General features: G+C 39.0%; 1 protein-coding gene across 4 annotated transcripts in view; it reads left to right on the forward strand.

Annotated features, from left to right (window-relative positions):
• Positions 1-23,287, forward strand: part of FGD6 (FYVE, RhoGEF and PH domain containing 6) — a 74,890-nt gene that overhangs the window by 47,569 nt on the left and 4,034 nt on the right. For 3 of the 4 annotated variants that reach the window (XM_037388862.1, XM_037388866.1, XM_037388865.1), the window contains 12 exons: positions 1,602-1,652; positions 4,736-4,794; positions 4,951-5,022; positions 5,507-5,575; positions 7,285-7,368; positions 8,543-8,622; positions 13,670-13,772; positions 14,233-14,376; positions 15,274-15,376; positions 17,286-17,413; positions 18,157-18,285; positions 20,656-20,804. In XM_037388862.1, the coding sequence (XP_037244759.1) occupies positions 1,602-1,652; positions 4,736-4,794; positions 4,951-5,022; positions 5,507-5,575; positions 7,285-7,368; positions 8,543-8,622; positions 13,670-13,772; positions 14,233-14,376; positions 15,274-15,376; positions 17,286-17,413; positions 18,157-18,285; positions 20,656-20,804 (1,171 nt within the window). Of the gene's footprint in view, positions 1-1,601; positions 1,653-4,735; positions 4,795-4,950; positions 5,023-5,506; positions 5,576-7,284; positions 7,369-8,542; positions 8,623-13,669; positions 13,773-14,232; positions 14,377-15,273; positions 15,377-17,285; positions 17,414-18,156; positions 18,286-20,655; positions 20,805-23,287 lie in introns of those variants that run through there. The other variant, XM_037388867.1, reaches the window with a different exon arrangement.

Below are 23,287 nucleotides of genomic sequence, written 5' to 3' on the forward strand. Positions count from 1 at the left end.
ACCCAGGGTGAAGCAAGATGACCTTTGGTTTTAGTGGAATATGCGTCCACCTAAACATTGCACTGGAGTGTCTGGTAGCTACTACAGCACAAGATCTTGAGGGATGTGAAACTGCAATATTTATGGAGCACAGCTAGTGAGGTTTTGGTGCCATATCAGACTTGTCTTAAAAGATCACACGTTGACCAGTGCCTGCTAAAGATAAGACAAAACTCTGAGGAGAGCAGAAAGCTGTGGGTGTTCCTGTGGCCCAGCCAGCCAGACCTCCCAGTGCTCCCTTCCCACTTCCCTGCAGGAGACCCCATCTGGTTCCTCTTCCTTCACCCCAACCTGCTTTTCATGCTTCTCTCTTGGATCCTCCCTTAGGTCTTTGCCAAAAAATAAAATTTTAGTGCCAAATATTTCTCTTCCCGTAGTTCTGTTTTTCTCAAAGCTTTCATTAACTGTGACAAGGTTTTCACTCTTTGTAGCATTTCTACCGCAGAAACATGTTTCATAATTCCCTTTTTCTTGCATAAGGAAAAGATTACAGTACACTGAGCAGTCTCTGAGGGGCATGCATGAAGCAAGACCTCTTAGGAAGGCAGGAACAGTTGGCTCCTGATTCTTCTTGAGTAAAAGGATGAATTTGGGTAGGGCAAGCATGTGGGAGTTGAATTATTTCACCCCTGCATGAAACTTGTACAACTGCAAAGCAAAATCGAACGCTTGCTAGGTCACACATGATTAGGTTTTGGTAGATCTGCCAGAATCTTAATACCTCATTTAAAAGGTAATTATAAAACAGTCTTTGTTGATATTATCAATCTAACACGTATATTTCTTTGAAAGTTTTTGATTTGATTTCTTTCAATTTTAAGTACTTCAAAGCTGTAGCATGTAGAGAATAGATGACTGAATTTTTACTGAGGATATATGTTAATCTTTGTCAGGATACAGTACTTGCTGGTGAACTAGGCGCTTGACCAGGGAATGGGAACTCGAGGGGGATGTTTTCTTGTATAGTCATACACTTGGAGCTAATTTTAACTAAGTAAAATAAATTTTAAAACTCCCAAGACTTGCATGGATTGAGGGTGCCATCTTGTGGTTGAAGAACTAAGTTTGTAACTGAAAACCAAAAATCACTGAACTTTAGGGGGGGGTATAATACTTTCATTGTTGAAAAATATTAATCATAACCAGATCTTCTGTAATGGGCTACTTTTTTCTTCGCTTCTATAGACAAGTTTGGTGCTCAGGCAAATATCTATAATATTAAAAATTTTTGCATCAGCTTAAATATTGCAATATTTTGCACAATAAATATTTTTCACTTGCTTGTTTTGTTCTGGAATAATATATACAACATACCATTTGTCTTTGGGGAAGGCCAGTGCTTCAATAACCCTCTCTTCCCTGAGCAAGGTATTATGATATACTTTAGTTATGGAAGCACGAGTTTTCCTTTTGTTATTGCTTTTACAGATTTAAAAGATTAAGTAGTAGATCTTTGTGGCATAGATCTGCCTGAAAAGCAGATTTACCGGAAAAAGGTGGGCTTTTCTACTTTCTGGTGCTGTTTATTTCTTTAACAAAACTATCTATTTTTTTTAATACAGATTATTTAAAGAATCTTTTAGAAGAATCTGCAGACTATAGGGATACTCAAGGTAAATGTCTCTTTAGATTAAAGAAATAACAGCTTACATACTTATTGTAATGTTTCTAAATGTTATATGCATGCAAAGTGCTTAGCCAGTAATAGAAACATTTTCTATTTAGTTCTAAGTTTCTCAGCAAGGATACTGAAAGACTGCAGACTTGTGTTTCAAAAACGTTTGGAGCTGACATTTGTATCAGCTTACTTTTGAGTGGAAACCAAGAGATAAGAGTGAAGTTCCACGGGCAGCTGAAGCAGATATTTGAGGCACTGCCACTGAAAGAGACAGTCCTTCCATCTGTAGACCTTTTATGATAGGCAGTCTGGTCTACCAGCTGGTCTCCCCCAGCTATGAGCCTTTCTGGCTGCCTCCTCACTCTTTGTGCCAGGACAAGTGTTTGTGTGGTGGGAGTGAACAAGATCAAGGAGCTGCTCTGGGTTATATTTACCCTGAGGAGTTCTCCAGTTTGACTTGTCACAAGTTGCACAAACTCAAGTGACTTCCACAAGTTTGCATGCATGTGGGGCAAGAGGAGGTAAGGGGAAGGGAGAAGGAATAGAAGGTGATGGAAGAGGACAGTGCTACATGTTTCATGGTAGTTTGGGATTAAGCTGGTTTAACTTGAGTGTAGCAATGCAATGGACATTCAGACTGTTTCCTCCTTTCATGTGTGTGCCTCAGCAGTATTAAAAATGCTGCCAGCCAGTGTTTCAGTTTCATTTGCATGAGCCCCTGTCACTTATTCCAGTCTCTTTAGTGACATTTGTGCAAAGCCCATTATCTTTAGGAGGGTTGTGCAGATGTAGTTCATTGGACTGTAATAAATGAGTGCCTTCAATGCACTGAGCCAAGTTTGCTTTCTTACAGCTTTGTCTGCTGGTATAGTACTGTAAAACTTGTGAGTAAATACAATTCCTAGGAAATTTAGCCATATTTGTTTGATTATATTGAAAAACATAAGCCAAAATATTTTAAATGATGACTCTCTAAGAGACAGAAAAGTTTGTCTTGTACTCCTTACGGCTGTGAACAAACTGATGCTTGCACTGCACATTAAATAATTGACCACTTAAAAAGTGAGCAACTTAAATATATATTTACTTTATATTTTCTTGTGATTTCTCCAGCTTCTGCATTTTTTGTGGTTGTACCTTCCATAGTATTTTTCTCTCACTTCATATGTCAAAGATAAAAGCAGAAGCTTAGTTGTAACAATAACTGTTAATTTTATGCATTTGACATGTTTGGTAGTCTATCTTTGAAACTGGGTAAGAAAAGAAAATCTGACCTTTACTCACCAAGACCTATCCTGTGAGAATTAAGCTTAACTTAGTTGTAACTTCGCTTAGTTGTTTAATTCCATTGCAGCGTGGGGGGAGACTGAGTTTGGTTATGGTTAGTGTTCTTGGAAAAAAACCCAAACAACACAATTCTTCCTGATGACCTTCATTTGCATACATCACTCCAGCTAAGGGGTATAAGAAGTGGAATGCTTCTCCCTGCCAAAACCCACTTTGTTTATGGACTTTGACCCTATGGATTATTTTCTGTTGTTGTTTAGATTAATTTAGTGTTGGCTGCGTAAGTGGCCCTGAGATTGTGGAACTTTCCCTTCAAATAACCAGCAAATTTTCTCTAACATTCTTCAATCTTTCTTGAAGTCAGTCAGTAAAATTTTAAGTTTTTAATGGATATAATAACTGATAGATGAAGGAAAGTATAACAAAAAATTCAGGTACTCATTCCTGTCTTTGTGAATTTAGCTAAATTTCCCTTCGTTTTCTTCCAAGTGGATGGGAGCTGGGGAGTGTTTTGGCTGGAGCAGCTCCAACATTTCCTAGTAGGAGGCCACCAGCTATGTTTCAGCAGGCTCAGTTGGCATCATGACATCTCTATCTAAACTTAAATTTTGATCAAATGCTCGATATGTGCTATGCCTTTTAACTATTTGACTCCTGTGCTTGCATTGCCTTGGTTCATGAAAATCTTGAACAAAAATTCTCCTTAGGTTGACTTAGGAGAAGCTTTTTGTTTGCACAGTTTAGTCTTACATGGCTTCATGACCTTTTGAACCTTTCAGTTCAGAAAGCTGTATCTTTTAACATGCCTTCTTTCTGACTATGACCTCAACAGTAAAGGAAGTATATACATCCTACAGTACTAATACTCTAATGATTAACTGGAAAAAAAACCTAAGGCTTTGGGTTTACCTACCAGGCTTCTCTGTGGACTTTTAAGCAAATGTAGTTCCTTTATTTGAAGTGCCTGACTGCACTTCAGTTACTCAGAAGGTGCTAAAAGCTTTAAAGACTGGTTTTATCAGAGCAGTTGTTCTAGCTTTCAGTTAAATGAGTCGTCTTTTTCTAATTCTACTTAAGTAAGTCACAGGTTTTTGGATAAGATCCTTGGATGGATTGTGTCATATATACTCACTCTTCAGTAATTTACTAACCCTTCTATGTAACCCCTTTTTGCAGTTACACTTCAGCATAGATTACAGTCAAGTTGCTATTAAATATCAGGACTTAATAAAATCACTCGTCTTTGCTAACTTTTCTCTTTCAGAGATATTTTTTTCTACTAAGTTTGAAATTTAGAAATTTATACTTTATACTGTTATCTTGAGGTGCAGGAAAACCAAAGGCAGAAGAAACAAATTGCAAAGATTGGGATAATTTTTCTAGGTAGCCTTCCATGACTGGCACGGGAGGCAGTTGTGTAAAATGGAAAAAACGTAATCTCTATACAGCCTCAGTTAAAACGATGTAACTTTTCTGCTGTAAGTAGAGATACTGAAATTAGACTAATTCTTTGTGTGAGAAACTAGAATTTAATTTTGCTTGTACACTGTTTTTGATTAGCTGTAAGAAATGATTGACGCTGTTGGTTGAAGCAGTGACTTGCTGGGGCACACTTAGTAAACCATGATCCAAAGACTCTAGGATCTATGGGAAGTGCTCCTGAAGGCAGTGACTGTAAATCAGGTCCCTGAATTTTAGCATGATATGGAAGGGCAATATTGTACCTGTGCTTTACATAATACCAATGCTAACTAGTCTGTATAACCGAAGCATCATTTCTTCATCCTTCAGATGCTCTAGCTGTTGTCATAGAAGTTGCAAACCATGCCAATGACATCATGAAGCAAGGAGTGAGTATTTTGACTTATGAAGCTGGTTGATTCAAGCTTTTTCTCTCTCTATTTTTTTTTTTTTTTTTGAGTTGGGGGTGGGTGGTTGGAGGGGGAAAAGGGGGGAAGTCATGGATGCAAGGGCAATTACTTACCTTTTGCTTTTTCTCCCTGTAGGATAACTTTCAGAAACTCATGCAGATTCAGTACAGTTTAAATGGACACCATGAGATTGTACAGCCAGGAAGGGTAGGTCCTCCAGATGGCATTCAGCACACTGCAGTAAAGGTGCAGCACAGATGATATGCAAGAAAAGTACTGAAGCTGGCATATACAGAAAAGGAAAATGGTCCATCACTTAATTATTTGGTTCTAACAGTCAGAGGAATACTCTTTCCATATGTGTAGGGTTATTCTTAGATGTTTATCTGATGAAAACTTACACGTTTTAGAATACAATTCTTTGCCAGATCTTGCAGTCAGGCTTTTTCCTCAACCTTAACCTTGTATTTGTCAGGGTTTCAAGTGCAGCATGGAAAACTGTAATGCAGCCATTCATACTCACTTTTAAGAGAAACCTAAGGATGAACAGCCTTTCTCAGAAAGGGAACCTTAAATCCCAAAACTTCTGAATCACCTCTTGCGTAGTAATAGTAATGGTGATGAAAAAGCTCATTTGTACAGCTTGTGCCCTGAAAAACTAGGGTTTGAATTACTTGTTTTAATTTGGTAGGTCTTTTTGAAAGAGGGAACACTGATGAAGCTGTCCCGGAAAGTCATGCAGCCACGAATGTTTTTTCTGGTAAGATGCTGAGTGTGTTGCTGTGTGCCTAATGCTACTGTAATTTGAAGTGGTTGAAACATTACACTGCAAACGTAACTAACTGGTACCTTCAGGTAGTGGAAAAAATGAGCAGTTGTTACTGTTCTACTTAGTTCTAATTTAGAGAGATCATGTGTTGCATATGTACTAATTTTAATAGAAAACTTTCTTGCTAAAATGTACTGGTTTGAACAACGCTCGTTTAGAAGTTGAGCTCATTTATGAAGAGACATCATCTGTGGTAGTGCAAAAACTAACACAGTTACTCCATCCCACTTAGCCTTACCAGGTCTTAGAAATTACAACTCTGCTGCAGCTATTGCATCCCTCCCGCCCTCCCTCCTTCCATCTTTCCTCTTCCTCTCTTTCCCCTGCACGAGCCCACTTGCATCCTGCGCGGAGCACTGGGCTGGAAGTTAGGTGCTGGGTTCACTTCCTGTCTCTGCTACTGTTTTGAAACTTCTGTGTATCTCTGAAGTTTCTGTTTCCACTTGAACCTGTTTTTATCTCTTCTGTTTAGATAGTAAAGCAGCTGTTGCCCAGTGTAATTTGTGGCATTATTGGTCCGTGGTCCTGGCTGAAATCTATCTTGTAGTTACTGTAGTACAAATAAGTATTTCCCTAGGCAGTCGTGGAAAATGTATTTTGAGCTTGCAAGCACCTGTCTTATGCTCTGGAGATGATTTTGTAGCGTATAAAGCACTGAGATATCTGCAAATTGTATCACTTAAGGTAATGTTCTCTAAAATCTGGTGCTATCTCAAGCTAGACTAGTCAGATGTTGCTAATTTCAGTGGCTCTAGCAGGGATTTCTTTGTTTTTACTTTTTGGGGTGGTGGGGTTTTGTTGTGGTTTTGTTTGGGGTTTGGGTATTGGGTTTTTTTTGGTGGTTTGGGTTTTTTTTAGATATAAATCATGTAGGCCAGTTTTTATACCTTTAGACACTTAAGCAGTGATTTTTTCCATTGATCACGTTGTGAAGATTTAGTAAGGCTCGTGAAACATTTGGTTATTTTGCAAAGAACCTGATAGCAAAAACTTTATATGAGACAGTTCAGTTTCTGGTCTGTGTTTACATGCAGTAAATGAAGTTTGGATCTGTGTGTTAAACAACACAGAAAATAGAAAAAAATCTTAAATGCTGTTCAGTAAGTGCACTGAATAAATCCAGTCTGGTAGAACAGGAAATAAACAGTAGATGCACATTTAAACTGGTAAAATTCACATGGTACATATGGATGCTTGTCCTTATAATCATAAATTGCTAATCTTAATTCTGCTGTCTCTGAGTTTCTGGAACTTTTTTTGAATGGTTAATGGTTTTGCATTGTTTTGAACGGTTAATTGTAATGTCCTTTTGAAGTAATTTGTTATACGTTATAGCTGTGTACATGAGACTCAATATTTGTGTCCTTTTTGACAGCCTGTTCTTTGACATTCGTGCACTGTTTACTCATGTGCCAAATGTATATTTACACAAGGAGGATATAACTAGACACCTACTGTTCTCTAAATTCATACATGAAAATGTTTCTTGGGTTCTAAGTGGAATAATAGGAAGTAGAAAATGCCCTTCTGGACAGTTGATCTCAGTGCTGTATGAGTTCTGTACTTCCAGTAAAGTGTATCTGAAATTATCTGTCTCTAAATAGTCTTTAGTCATTAAAAAGTTTGTTTCTATATCACAGTTCAATGATGCCTTGTTGTATACTACTCCAGTTCAGTCAGGGATGTATAAACTCAACAACATGTTGTCATTGGCTGGAATGAAGGTGAGTCACTTGTTAAAATTACTCTTTCTCCAAATCTATTTAAACTCAGGCCTTCAGATTTTCAAAACACAATTGTGTTTATTGTTGGAAAGAGATGTTAAAGATGCTTATATTCCAGAGCAGTCCTGCAGGCTTAATGTTTCTTGCAAATGTGGCCTGTGGTATTGTTATCTAGGTTTCCCTAATAAACTCTGTTGCCACAGGATCATCTCACCTGCATTTCATCCAGTATCGTTCTACGCTGAAATACTCTGCCTGCTTAATTTTTGTGTTGGATTTTGTTTAGACTGCCTCACTTTTGTCTTGCAACTGCTTCTTATTGCCCACACCCAGAGGTTAGGCACCTCTGCCTGATAAGCTTCTGGTGGATCAGATCTCCATGGTTTACAGAGATCTGCTAACTGTGAGGGAAGATACAGCTTTTGTTTCTGAGCCTTTGTGAAAAGCATCCAAGTTAAGCCCTGAGCGCCCCTGGGTAGGGATAAGGGACATGCATGACCATATGTTGACATAGTCTCTGACATGACAGTTAGTGGGAATAGCAAACTGTCACCTTAGGCATCAAGTAACTTGTCTCTGGTCCTGTCAGAGAACAGCACCAAGTCCAGCTGCAGTGCAGATCTGGTGCCCAGGTACAGGCTTTCGCAGACAGAGCTGCAAAATCTCTTTTGCCAGCAGGTGTCTTGTGGTGGATGAGAACTGCTCCTAACTTCTAAACCTCCTCATGTTTGAAACTTTGTTATTCAGAAGGGATTGGCAGGGTGATCCAGCCGTTGGGGGTATGAGGCACATGCTCACTCTGGGGTACGCTGGTGAGCTACATCTTCTCCTGCAGCAGTGCCTTTTTTTTGCCCAGTTGCAGAAGGTGCTTAGAGGGCAACGGGCCTGGGCATGTTGAAGCACAGTGGGAGGTGTCTGACAGCTCTTGAGCTTCATTCCTCTGTACATCTCCAGTGCTTGTGTGGGGCCACAGTCAATTAAAATGGTAGGCTGCACATAATCTTACTGTAGCTGGGCCCTCTGGATTGCTGTATGATCCCCAGTTTTTGAGATCTTTCCCTCCAATGTACCCCTTCTGCAATAAAAATGTAAGAATTTTTGAAGTAATTAAAAATAAAGCAACTATAAAAGTACTATTTCAGTTTGAATGTCGTATTTCCTCTTTTGACTGAAGGTTAGAAAGCCAACCCAGGAAGCATATCAGAATGAACTGAACATTGAAAGCGTAGAGAGATCCTTCATTCTTTCAGCAAGGTAAGTCTTTATAAAGTAATGATTTTAAAACCATGTGATTTCAAACAGGCCACATAAGCTTTTTATAGCTTATTTTGTATTTATGTAATGAAAAGTTACCCTTGGCTAGAGTAATTACAGAGTAGAGGGAATGAGAGATGGGTTTCTGGAAATAAGACAGACTTTGCTCTAGTTCACTTTTGTTCACATTCAAAATCTAATTTTGAAAATTTAAGTTTATTTTTAAATGGACCAGCAGAAAGGAAGCCTGGTCACATGTAGTAAATTTCAGTAATACCATATGAATTTGTAGTTTCTAATACAGTTCACCCTGACTTGTAAGGAATGCTGCCCGTTGTGAAGTGATGCACAGAAGCAAAAACACTATAATAAACGTGTCTGGTATTTGAGCACTTTGGGCTTAAGGGTGCAGCTGGTGGGGATTCTGCTGTCCTCAAGACAGTTAACTGTTAATCAGAGTGAACGTTACTCTTGCTTGGTTCAGCTCAGCTACACCTTCAGAAACTTTAAGTAAACTGAAATACTATCCTCTCACTGCCTTTCCTTGAGAGGTACAAGAATTAAAATAGTTTCAATTTAGTTAATTTTAGGCTTTGGTTTTCAGCATTTTTTCGTTCTTCCAAAGTTACTGATGCGATCTGTCAGTGCATTAACGGGACAGGAGATGAAACATGACAATAAATTTTTGTATTATTATTGGTAACTGATATAAATTGGAATAAGTCATCCTGGTCTTCCAGCTAAAATAACAGTGTAATTGAAACAAGTAATAGATCTCAGTGAACCTGAAATTATGGAAATGGCAGAAATTACTGGAATGGTGCTTGTCTTTACCAGAAAACCAAATTCTCCGTGTAGCAGCAAAAGGATACACGGCCACTAAACCAGAGCACCTCTGGTCTGTCTTCACCGAGGTGCCTTTAGCAAAGACCTGGTTTTGTGGATTGTGGTTTTTACTGTGTTTGAGTTGAAGTTTTATATGTTCTGACATTTGTGACAGTGCTGATACCAATGAAGAAAGACATATTTTCTCTTTTGTTTAGCAAAGCTGGGCAAGGGCAGACTGCTTCTGTTTGTGTGACCTTGTAAATACGGACATGAGGATGTCTGCACAAAGATAGCAGTATCTCTAGCTGAAGGGTTGACCAAGGTTAACTTTGTCAAAGTAGCCAGAGGAAGTAGCTCAATTGTCTGAACAGTAGTTATTTATAACAGACTTGAAAGCAGTTTTTTAATATTTTTTGAGCAAGTTTACATGTTTCTTATGGTTCTTCTGCACATTGGGGAAAAAAATAGGTGCATTTCACTGTTTAGGGTATGGTTCTGCTCCAGTATAATATGAGCAGGTCTGTGCTGCTTAGGTCCCTTTATGACTGGGTGTTGCACAGATACATGAAGGTATTTATGGGATTGCGGTAGACATTGTGGATTTATCTCTGCTTGACTTGAAACAGCATTTCATTTTTAATTCAGATGTTTTAAAGAATTGAAAAAAATCATTGGAACTTGTGAAAAGTTTATCAGCTTGAAATACAACCTATTTATTTTCCACAAAACAGGACAGACTTGTCTTTTTGAGGAACAGATTATGTGGTAGATTAAAAGCAAGTCCTGTGAAATACATGCTAGTTCACAGGGGAAAACCCCTATACATAACATTCTCACCAAATTGTGCAGTGTTTCTGACATGTTTTTGTCTTGACCTTGAAATTACTGGCATTAACCTCACGTTACCAACTAAAGCTGCTCTGCTTTGCTCTTTCATTTTTAGTGTTGTTAATCTTGCATCTTTGGAAAGCATTGAGCTCTGTTATTTTATTCTTGCTGGAAGCTATGTGTATGCAAGAACCCTGAGTTACACAACAGTGACAGAGAGAGGTTGCATTTGCTTGGGATGAACGAGGTGCTGGGGCCTCGGGTGTAAATGACAGTTTTCAGATTATTTGTCTGTAAGCTAAACCTGGGTCTGTTGTGATGTAGGAGGGGAAACAAGTGAACAACTACCAGCAGGAGGTGCTTGCATGTATTTTTTCCCAATTAATTGTATTATTTCTATTGATAAATATCCCAGATGTGAAGAGAATGGATATCTTGTCAATACAGACTGCATCTTCCTTTTAATGATACCTCAGTCTAACAGCTGCTTGGCTCCTATGTAGTAAAAATTTCAATTACAAAACATTTCAAGTTAATCTTACAGACATCGGAGACAAATTTCACTTCTGTGTTTTTTCAAATAGTAAGCATTATGTGGCGTGTACACCAAAGAGATACTGAAATGATCCTGGGGGCAGAGATGGGGAGGGGAGCAATTAAGCTGGTGGAAAAATGCTGGTAATAAACAGTAAGCCTGTTAATAACAGAAGTATAGATTAATGCCTAGACAAGAGTCTTTGTCACTTCAGGTTTAGTTTTATGACTGCGTTAGTATTCTGCTTTATCTAGTCTGGCCTGAGGTTTCGGTTTTCCTGGGATAGCTGTAGGAATGTGTATTGTTTTACATGGTACAATGCAGTATTGTACTAGAAATCTCTCAATCAGAGAAACAAGTTAGCACATCTGCATGATGCAGTGCTGTACAGAAGTAAAGCTTTGGTCCTGAAAACAATAATTGTGCCACCCTGACACGGTCTGAGGCCAGCTGGCCCTGTCCCCCTCAGTAAGGCTAGCAAAGAGCTACCCTGGGCAGACAGGGCAGACAGCTGCATCGCTTCCCCTCACATGAGGATAGTTCATGCAAGACTAGCTCAGCTGGGAGAGGTCGCCTAAGGCTCTGATCCTGGGAACAAGAGGGGGGTGTTTCTGTGAGCCCTCCTGGGACCACCAAGCTGCTTTGCTCCATTGGGCAGCTATGACGTGTGCCCCTAGCACAAGTTTGCCAGTAATAACAATTGCTGGGGCTCTCAGCAGTGCAGTTGAAGTTTTCTACTGTTGTGTTAAATAATTTTTTTAAAAATAATAATTTTAAGAAAAGCTAAGAAAACACTGCAATTTTAGTAAACAAAACGACTTTTGGAATGATGCAACAAACACTGGACCTTTGGTGAGGGAAGTGGTAGGGCTGCACAGCTGCAGGGGGAGGGCTGGGACTTACAGCAGAAGAAACACTGCCAATTTTGCTGCAGCAAACCATTACGTCAATTCAGTTGCCAATGGCACCGCCTTTGCTCTTAAGTTCTGAAGGGTGGTAAACAATTGCTAGGAAATCTACCAAGTGCAAGCTCCCTAGTGAAAGTATCTCATTGTGCAAGCAGCCCCATATGTAGCAATCCCCACAGGACTGGGGGATGCTTAATCTCCAAAAATGGGGCCAACTTTTAAATTTAGTTATTTAATGCACTTATAGAAACATAATTAAATGTAACAGATTTTGAAAAAGCCAAAGGAGTTGATTAGAGTTATGAATGTTACATGGTTAATGCAGTCCAGTTGTTCTTTCCGGTTGAGAAACCAAAAGTAAATAAACTGAACAAAAAATGTTCCACTTGGAGTGTGAAATATTAGGACAGACAATAATACATGCTTTGCCCCTGCTTTTATCTTATTTCTTCTCCTTTTGTTCTGATTTTGTTGCTGTGTGCGCTAGATCAGGGGGTTTTGCCTCATGCCTCACAGGCTTCTCCTGTGTTTACTTTACCAGATTTGTCCTCTCTGATTCTGTAGAGAACACAATTTCATCCAGTTCAAAACCCTGGCTCACAGTATCTTCCTTAAAGGTTCAAAGATGATCAAAGCTTCCATATTCACCTACAAAAGCCATTAAGCAATAATTGGTGTTGCACACCCAATTTGTGTAGATCATTGCTTTCTTCTTCCCTGACTTCCCTTTTTGTGTACGTGTCACGTTCAATTCCTTGGTTTAAACAAATTCATTTATTTGATATTATCTAAGAAGTGGGGAATAAAAAAAGTGTTGGTGGTAGATGCTGGTTTAAACTTTAGAAGCCCTTTTTAAGCTGGCATGGCATCTTAAATAAGCAATCCAGCTGTTCCTCTGCCACAGAACTGCTTCTTCCTCCCTTCCTCAGAGCACCTTCCATGGTGCTGCACAAGTGGTTGTTCAGCTGCGTGATGAACCCAGTTGGGAAATTGATCCAGAGGAAAGGCAGGTTGATGGCTGGCTTTAGCAAGACCTGTTTCCAGGTCCAGCCCACTGCACTTATAGCCCGCTGTGTGTGTTCTGGCACAAGGGTGAATAGAAGACTTCCTGGGTGAGAGGGCATGTAGGCTGCCCTTTGCAGCAGCAGCATGGATTGATGTTACGTGAAGTGGTGGTGTGCCCACGGTCAGAGGACATGCTTTGGCAGTGTATGTAATCCAGTATAGCTGCAGGCTCCTGCTGTGCCAGGCACTCCTTGTTTTCCCTGCTCCCTGTGCCATGCCCCTGCAGCCTAATGCTTTCCTTGCAATTGATTAGTGATCCACCAGCTGTGTGATAAAGAGATACATTAGGCTTCTCTGGTTTTCGCTTTGGGTTAGCTAATCCAATGGAAAAAATTGGAAAAGAAGAATTATTTAGAAGCATCATGACCTGGTAGGAGCAAACAGTTGGGAGCACAAGGCTGGGAAAGAGCATGTTTTTTCTGACAGAAGCTTGGGGTTTCGCAGTGATGGGTACAACAAACTGCACCCTGAGACGGAAGGAAGGAGCGGGGGGAAAGGCTTGCTGAAATTTCGGAGTCCCTTTCAAGAGGGAGGGCCCATGCCTTTTGTCTGGAGCACCATTTACACCAGTACACTCAAGCTATTCAAAGGTCCAGGGAGAAGGAGGGAGCAATGACACACAAGCCTTGAAACAATTTTGGAAGGAGAGGGAGGGAGTCTACATTATAGCAACAGACACAGAAATCTTTTTTAGTATTAATCAACACAACTGGCACCATGTGGACAGTTAAAATGCCAGTTTCAGCAGGAACTGGCATATAAAACTGAAATCGCAAGAGAGTTAAGTCAACGTGTAATAAAGCTAATGGAATTCTAATCAACACTTGCTTCTGAGTTTTAAATGTTAATACTAATAAATTGATTTTTTTTTTTACTCCAATAGTTCTGCTACAGAAAGAGATGAGTGGTTAGAAGCCATCTCCAAGTCAATTGAAGAATACACAAAAAAGAGAATCACATTTAATCCTAGTAAAAGTCTTGAAGAGGTATATCACACTATTATTGTTGGTTTGTTCCCTTTTTGAATATAAAGTTTCTTTGCAGATATTTAGAGAAACAAGAGGCATTCCGTGATGAATAATAAAACAGGATGGTAAATAAGTGAACAGATGATAGTACAGAATGATATAATGTTATGTACTTCATAAATTTAAAATTATTTTCTTAAAGAAAACCCCGAAACTTGCTTTCTCAACTATCTTGATAATCTTGCTAACAGAAAGATAAAATGAAAAGTCTTTAAAACGTAGCAGCTAGCAATATAAGTAGGCTGGTAAAGCTTGAAAGTCACACACCCTTTTGGAAGTAATTAAATGCAGCTCTGTCTTTCAGACCATGACAGTTTGTCAGAGACAGCTTTCCAAAATAATTAGAGTTAACCTATAATCACTGATAAGTTAATCATTTCTCATCACTGAATGTAGTCTTCTGTGTATGTTCTCTCAGGCAGATCCAGAGAAACGAGAAGATAGTCCGCTGGGATCAAAAGCTCCCATCTGGATCCCTGATACTAGAGCTACTATGTGTATGATCTGTACAAGTGAATTCACGTTGACGTGGAGAAGACATCACTGCAGGGCATGCGGAAAGGTTGGGCAATTTTGTGATTACGTTTTCCATTAGTCATTCAGGTTCCTTGTGTGACAAATACAGATGGAGCCCAATTGCGCTGCAACAACTCTTAAAAGAGAGCACTGTACTATGACACAATTATATGTGGATTGAAAACGTGTTGAGGTTGCGGGGTTTTGCTTTTTTTGGGGGGTGTGGGGTGTGTTTAGAAGTTGGTTTTGGGGTTGGTTGGTTGGTTGTGGTTTTTTAAGGTGTTGTGACAGATCAGTGGTTAACCTTTTAACCTGTTACAAGTTTCTTATTTTACTTTTTGGAGTACTATTTATGGTTGTCTTCTGCCTCCACTATTACATAGTACAAAGAAAGAATGCTAGCTGAAATGAGAAAAATATCTTCTTACTAACTTTTGTAGGATAAACAATGATTTTGTTTTTAAGCTAGTACCAAGCTTATTTTATATTTAACACTTCTGAAAGGTACGTCTAATAAACCTTCATTTTTTTCTTTCTATCAAATGAGAACACAGAATTCAATGCACTGAGACATTGGTGTTGTAGAGAAGTTGTCAAGAGAGCAATGACTAAAAATTACTATTTTCAGTTATTTCTTTAAACACGATTTAAACAGTAACACAGTAGGCTTACTCTGTATTTCGTGGATTGTTACCATTGGCTTATTGACTTGTCTAATTCAGTGATTTTTATATATTTAAATGTTTATCGTTTAGAGGAGGAAAGATCAGTGTGTTGAACATCAGGACATGGGGAAAAGCCAAGACCTTAAACCATCTTCAATGTAAAATAGTGCCTATTTCAGATTCTGTTATGGGCTTAACAGTGCTGAAGGGAATGTTTTTGAGTATTTAGTGATTTACAGGTGCATATCATGTTCAATAATGCTTTTGATTGCTTCCAGATTGTCTGTCAAGCTTGCTCATCAAATAAACATGGTTTAGACTATATGAAAAACCAGCCAGCAAGAGTATGTGATCATTGCTTCAGGGAGCTACAGAAACAAGGTAAAGAAAATCCTCAAAAACTACGTCTTATTTTTGTGGCCCTTATTAACGTGGTATGTTTGTACCTCACCTTTACTGCTGGGTTCAAGTGCCTACTTCTGCCATAGCGTGCCTGAAAAGCAATAGGCATCCGAGATTACAAGAGCCCAAATAAGTTTCTGTGAAGTGAGCTAGGCAGTGAATTTACACTACATTGGCTCTTCTTTCCAGAAATGTGCGTGCACTTGCCCTATGGTAATGACATGTGGCTTATGCTGCATTCTTTTTTTGAGATAACTAGTGTTATTTGCTTTTCATTAATTACAGGGTACTAGTAGTACGTTAAAGTCCTTGCAGCTTATTGTGACCTCCCAGTGGGTTCATGTGTACTTTCACTCTCTGTAACTTGTATGCCTGTAAACTTCATTTTTGCCAGCTAAGCTGCTGAGATAGCTGAGGTTCTGGGGCTCTATAAATAGATAGGTCTTCGTCTTACTGAAGCTCAGTCTCTTCAGCCCCAAGCTTTGGCTCATCTGGGTTTCAAGAAGCTGGCATACCTGCACCTCAGTTCTGAGGGCAGACTTCTAACCATTACCTACTGCACACTGGCAACATGGATTTCAATGTAAAACACCACAGCTAGAGCTATTTTCATTGAAATACTGAGACGTGGTACTACTAAGGCCTGCTGGAAAGCAAGGGTTAGATGGCCTGGTCGTAATAACATTTGTTTAGAGAAGAGGTCCAGGGTCAGTTTCCTTCTCATCCTGAGGGAACTCAAATCCATCTCTTTGAAGGAGCTACATATCTTTACGCAGAAATGAATGTAAAATCAGTGGGAATGTAAAATCCCACCAGTGAGGTGGGAATCCAGTCTCATCTCGCAAGACCTGCTCCAAGTTCTGTCCAAAGACTCTAGTATTAAATACAAAAAAGAGCCATAAGCAAGGGACTGAAACAGTTTGCTGCTCGTCCCTCAGGCAGAGGCTCCAGTTCGACACAAGCTCTCTAGGGTATCAGGAAATCTGTGATCCCCCTGAAATAATCGAGCAACACCGACGACTCTTCAAGTAGGGGTGGGAGCCTGCGACGGTGTCTGGACTACCTGCAGGTCTCCGCGCTGGGCACTAGAGGCCGCTGTGCTGCTGCAGTTGCAGGTGCTCTGTTAGCAGGGGAGGAGCCGCAGGGCAGGTGCGGTACAGCTGGCTATCCAATCACTCTCCTGCTCTGCTCATTAGTTCAGAGCCTCACCATGTTCACGGACAGCTCTAGAATTAGACTTCATGAAGTTACTTGTTCCAGGCTGAGCTGTAAAATAGTGGTGAAAAGGGGGTTTTAAAAGACTGAAGTGTTGCAGATGTCTTCCAAGAGAGATGAAGGAACTGCCTGCAGCAGTGGATAAAGACAGCACATGCCCTGTAGGTGGGAATCTCCAGAAGTGTGTGTGTGTGATGGCATGATGCTGGAAGAGGAGCCCTACAGCATCCATACTGAAAAAAGCTGAGAAGACAGCAGACGTAGAGAATTAAAGGGCAGAGTTGGGCAACAGAGGTGAAGCACGGAGTAAACTGCAGAGGACAGCTCTGAAAATCTGGTGTGGTTTTAAAGACTTGATTTGCACCCTGCTTATGGCCAAAGGTAGTTCAACATCAAGAAAACAGACTATGAAAACAAACAAGACCAATCCGTTTAGTTTTAAATATCTTGTGGTTGGTTTTAGTCTGATTGTGATTTGGGGGATTCTAAGTCATGGTGTTGTAATAATACTGAGAAGTTAATTTAACACTGAATTTAACGTGATAGGTGAAACGCTATAATCAGAAGAAAAATGTCATCTGTTTTTAAGAAAAAAAAAAAACACTCCAAGAATCATTACCTGTGTTTAGTTATCTGTGACATGAAAACAATCTATTAATCTTATGCGTTTTAGATAACCAGTGCACTCCTAAGAGTGGATCCCCAGTCAACCATAAATCTCCATCAAGTGCCTTGTCTACAGTATTACATAGTATTCCCTCTGGAAGAAAGCAGAAAAAAATTCCTGCAGCCCTCAAAGAAGTAAGTGCTTTATTGGTCAAAAGTAATGTCTTGTTGGTATTATATCGTTAATATTAACAATGAAGAAAATAATTCCATACTTTGGCTATCTTCTCTGGTATCAGAAGTCAAATATTTGACTACAGCAGGGGTTTGGGCCTTAGTTTTTTATAGGCAGGGATTTGAACTATGAAGCAGAGTATTAACTGCATAAATACCTATGAGACTGCGATTCAGAGAGATAGCTGGATTATAATTTCTTTCTTGCTTCACTGTGTTTCAAGGAATTATGATTTACTTCTGCACCAACAGTCAGTGAGAAGACTCCTACACCAACCCAGCTCTTGGCTTATGATTAGGAAAGGTAGAGCTAAAGTCTCCCTACTGCACTGGAGGTCTTGGGAATGAGAGGAACTAATTTTTCTTATAAAGGAATGCGTGTTCTCCAGCTGTATGTGGTCCTCAGTGTTGCAGCCCTTTCTTGTACTGTTGCATCCAATTTAAGTTCCAAACCTTAGTGACTGCAGAAACCTCTCTTCCAGACCAGACAGATGTTGGCAGACAAAATTATTTTTCTTTCAGCCATCTGAGTTAATTAACAACATTAATTGAGATCAGGTAAGACTTCGAGTCTTTGACAGGACAAGGTTCTGGAGATGTGTTTTAAAAAACAGCTTTACTGTGAAGACCTGGACAGATGCATACATACTCTTGGGGTTTGTTTGTCTGGTTTGGGTTTTGTGTTTTTTTTTTTTTCTCTTCAGGTTTCAGCAAACACGGAAGACTCTACAATGAGTGGCTACCTGCACAGATCTAAGGGCAGTAAGAAACCATGGAAACACCTATGGTTTGTTATAAAAAATAAGGTGCTATACACGTATGCTGCTAGTGAGGTAAGAGACTACATATAGGAAATCAAATATCCAATGATAATACTGTCTTTGTAACAAAGTTGTTTATTTTTATGATCTAGAAACAACCTATAAAATTAGATCACCTTACAGTAATCTGATTGCGATGTAGTATTTTGAAAAGGCCCAGTCAGCTTGGTACCGTAATACGCTGATATAGCTACGCTGTTTCTGATTTCAGACCTAGCTTTGAGTACCTCTGCACTGCACACCATTGCACAGTTGTAGGTATGTTCTGAGTCAGTTGAGTACACCGGGGGGGTCTGTTTGGATGCATCACGCTGGAATAGTGGCAAAGCCAACATTATAAAAGCATCTTGAAATATCTTGTTTCTGCAGTTCCATAAGGTATCTTAAATGCTTGGAAAATAGCAAACTAAAACTCTTTACTTCTCCTCAAACTGTTGTCTTCAGCCTGGAGTTATTATTTAATATACAGTGCTGCAGTAGAAAAATAAAATGCATCTTATCTAATGGCATTTGCTTTTTTATTTAGAATGTGTAGTTCTATTGCAGTTTGGAATAATCTCTAACCAATTTATATAAGCTCTGCACATCTCAGCATGTGCTGGGGATGTGGAGTTTATGGCATCTTAAAATGTTTTGCAATATATATGGATGTATTGTAGCACTGGAAGATCTCGGGGTTTTGCTTTTTTGTATTATATGTTATAGCTTGCTAATAGCTTTCAAGAGCAAAATATCCAAAGCATCTGCTAAAGGTATTGCTATCCTTCACTTTCTTTTAAAATTTAAAGCCCAATCTATCCTGACCAGGTAAAGAATTACCCTTCTTCACCCCCATGCCTCCCCCACTCTAGTTATTTCCTGGTTCGTATGCAGGTTTGTTCCTGGGTTGTCTCTGCTGTAGTGACAGCCTTTGTTTTAGAATTCCTGAATTATGTCCAGAATCTGTGATATTTCCACCACAGCATTGACAATAGTACCAAAAAAAAAAAAAAAAAGTTCTAAAAGTATCCTTAATAATCATTTACAAACCAATTACTTTTGCAAAGATTTGAAAAATATTTGAGAGCATTGTGCCTATTCTGACAGTTGCAAAGGAGACTTTGACAGCTGTAAAGAAAGGCATGTTAGTGTGTGACAGTCACCTTAAATTTTCTTTTGCTTGGCTTCCTCTGAGATATCACACTTCCAGAGTAGTTTCATTTGGCACGTTGCAATCACAGAATTATTCAGTTTTCTGTAAGGAATATCTGTCCTCATTTTCCATTTTTATGAGCTATTGCAGGAGACGTTGTTTAGAGTCTCAAGGGAAGGTCCTGCATGGCCTTAGCCAGAAAACCCCACTTAGGCTATTTACATTAGTTCCGAGTGATATAAAGATTAGTGGTAAAAAGACTACTTATTAGTGGTACAAAGACCTAAAATAGTAAAACATATTGCTAAGCCTTACTTAACTGTTTTCCAGTATCAAAACATATCAGTATGCTTCACAGGATACTGTTTCAATGCAGAGGCAATTACCAAAGTTTTCACCTGATGTGTCAGTGTTTATGTACATTCTTTGTTTATTTTTCCTATTCAGAAGTGTTAAGAGACTCTGCCTAGTTGCAGAACACTGTTTTGGAATTTGCACAGGATGAAAATACTTTTTTTTCCCCTTCCAAAAATGTTGTGCATTGTATTTATTAATTAAAAGACAGGAGTACGAAAACAGGAAGTAATTGAGATGAATGAGGAAGGGAAAGTGTTGCCTTTTTAGCTAGATTTTGAAATTAAATGAAGAGAAAATAAAAAGGTACAGCTTCTCTTGCTACTCTTTCCTAGCCAACCACTTGTGAACAGTCAGCAACTTTTTTTACCCTGTCCTGTCAATTTTCAGCAACAGAAGGCAAAGTAAGCCATCAAAAGTATTGGGAGTGTGACTCCAGCGTTTGAGAACATGGGTTACATCCATAGCTCATCCTGTAGCATACTCAGTGCAGCTAGTAGCATCCCATAGCACTTCTAAGACATGAGAACTTAGTAGTAAGGTTGTTGGAGAGAGGTGGACCTTTGGTCTGCTGCCAGGCGGCAGTCAATCTTTTGATACAAATTCTTACCAGGCAGAACTGTGAGGCTATACACTGAAAGGCAAGGTAGATGTTACTAGGGAAATAAAAAAGGAACAGCAATGTTGAAGTCTATGAGGTTTTTTTTGTTTCCTGTCCCTGGACCTCATGCATGGAGGCTATAAACAGCAGCATTTTGTGCATGACTATTTGTAGCAACTTGTTTGTTGTGTAATCTGTTGCAATGGTATGGTGCATGAGTAAAGTCTAAATGGATTCCTTAGTATGTCTTACAAGTTCTAATTCTGTCTTGTTTGCTTTTTTTCCCATAAAATAGGATGTGGCAGCATTAGAGAGCCAGCCTCTACTTGGATTCACAGTCAGTGAAGTAAAAGATGAAAACTCAGAGTCTAGAGTGTTCCATTTACTGCACAAAAACACTTTATTTTACATATTCAAAGCAGATGATCCCCATTCAGCTCAAAAGTAAGAAACTATTTGTATTCATTTTTGTTACTTTTTTCTAGAAAACATTTCAGAAGTCACGCATGTTAATATTCACAGACTAAGCATACGTACAAAGGATGCATATTATATAATATATAACTAAAACTTTGCAATTACTTAAACTGGTAAGTCATTAGGACTTCTACAATGCTTTAAATGAAGAAGCAGCCTTTCCTCTGCAAAAGAATGAATGTAAGAGAATGAAAAAGTCTAAGATAAAGTAAGAAATCCTTCGTTTTCCTAGCCTATTTCTCTACTGGTCTGCTCTGAAAATTTAATGTTACCTTTTGGAGAAATCCAGAAAATGTGTTTTAGGAATGAGCGGATGTGCCCCCTTTTTTATTTCCAGCTGTAAATTTCAGTTATTTTTAATTAATATATGGCAGTGAAAAGTAAAGCAAACCCTAAAAAGTAGGGGACAGAAGTTTGATGCGTGTGTGCAGGTGTGTATGAACACTTAGGCATATTTAATGTGTTCAAACCAAAAGCTTGAATTCAAAGAAGACTCACACAAGCTGTTTCATTTCTAGTCCTGCTGTTGTGTCTGAGTTTGGAGTCATACTTCTTGATTTATGTATTGTGTGTGTTTTATATAAAATAACTTAAAAGCTTGGTCATTAATCAGTGCAAGACGGTTGCTATGTGAGTCATGAAGTAAACTAGGAATGAGCATAGAAGCAAGACATTTAAGTTACCTTGCCTATATGCCTAGCTTATCTGACTGGTTTCACTGCAGTTTTCCCAAATGGATTTTGCATTAATAAAATAGATTTCATGCACTAACTAGTCCATTATTAATACTTAAGCATTCACATGGCTGCAGGTATAGTTTTATGCAAATAGGAATATTCTAAAAACCAAAGTACCCAGGACAACTGAAAATTGTGAACAGCTGAGAACGTGCTTAATGATACTTCTCTACACACAAAATCTGGAAGTCCATTTGATTTTTGTGGGTATTTTGTATTGCAGGTGCACACAAATGTTCCCTTGTTAATTAAGATACTATTCTCGTTTCCACTGTGTCCTCATTTACACTATATAAAACAAAACTAAAAAAATCCAAGGTGTTCAGTAGTTTTGTTTTCCTATTCAGACAGGGGTTTGTCATCAGTAGGAAAACTTGAATTTGGAAATACTCTATTTTGCTGAGGCTAGGTGTCATGGTTTAACCCCAGCCAGAAACTAAGCACTATGCAGCCACTTGCTTACTCCCCACCTATCCCAGGATGCAGGGGAGAATCAGAAAAGAATGTGTAATTCAAGGGTTGTGATAAGAATAATAATAACATAAAATAAGAGAAAAACCCAAACCCAATAATAATAATTAATAGTAATAACAATTATAATGAAAAGGGGGGAGAAGGGGAGAAGAATAAAATCCAAAGGGAAGGGAGAAAACACAAGTGATGCACAATGGAATTGCTCACCACCCGCTGACTGATGCCCAGCCAGTCTATGAGCAGGCATTGGCCGGCTCTGGCCAGCTCCCCCCAGTTTATATACTGAGCATGATGCCATATGGTATGGAGTAGCCCTTTGGCCAGTTCAAATCAGCTGTCCTGGCTGTGCCCCCTCCCAATTTCTTGTGCCCCTCCAGCCCTCTCGCTGACAGGGCCTGAGAAACTGAAAAGTCCTTGGCTTTAATATAAACCTTACTGAACAAATAAAAACGTCTGTTGTCAACATGGTTCTCACACCAAATCCATAACACAGCACTGCACCAGCTACTGAGAAGAAAATTAACTCTATTCCAGCTGAAAACAGGACACTATGAATAACATTAAGTACCTGAAATTGCAAGCTTTCTCCAAGTATTTAATATCCTTAGGAGATGTATGCTGAATCTCCAGAATAAATGCTGCTTTGATAGCATTCAAAGAAGAAACAAAGAACGTGCTCTTGGCCTGTTTGCATCAGTGGATGCTATTTTTTCCTGTTAGAGCCCAAGAAATACCTGATGTATTTATGTAAGTGCAGTAATAAATTTTAACTTTACAAATTATGTTTACTTTTTGATGAGCTTTTAAATGTCTTAGTTCATTACTGTGTTCAGTGCTTAAGTTGTTTATGAATTAGTTGTATTTGTATTCAATTGTAGTTATTTTAAGGAATATACAGCAGTGGAAAATACAGTGAGCCCTAAAAAATAAGGGATAGAATTTTGAATTGTGTGTGCAGACAGGCATGAGCACTTATACATCCTTAATACGTTCATACCAAAAGCTTGAATTCAGCAAATGTGCACACAGTTACAAAGTTAAATACTTAAGGCAAGGAAGAGCCAACATCTGTGACTAACATTTAGAAACCCTCTGAATACTAAGACAGGTCTGAATTTCCATTATAAAGATAATTTTACAGTCGTTGTTTCATTGAGTTCTTGCAAGATTTTCACTCAGGAAAAAAATCATCAGTATGTGGGCATCATAATTTTACATGCACACAGTTCAGCCCTCACT

This window comes from Falco rusticolus, chromosome 5 (genome assembly GCF_015220075.1).
Source record: "Falco rusticolus isolate bFalRus1 chromosome 5, bFalRus1.pri, whole genome shotgun sequence".
NCBI lineage: Eukaryota > Metazoa > Chordata > Aves > Falconiformes > Falconidae > Falco > Falco rusticolus.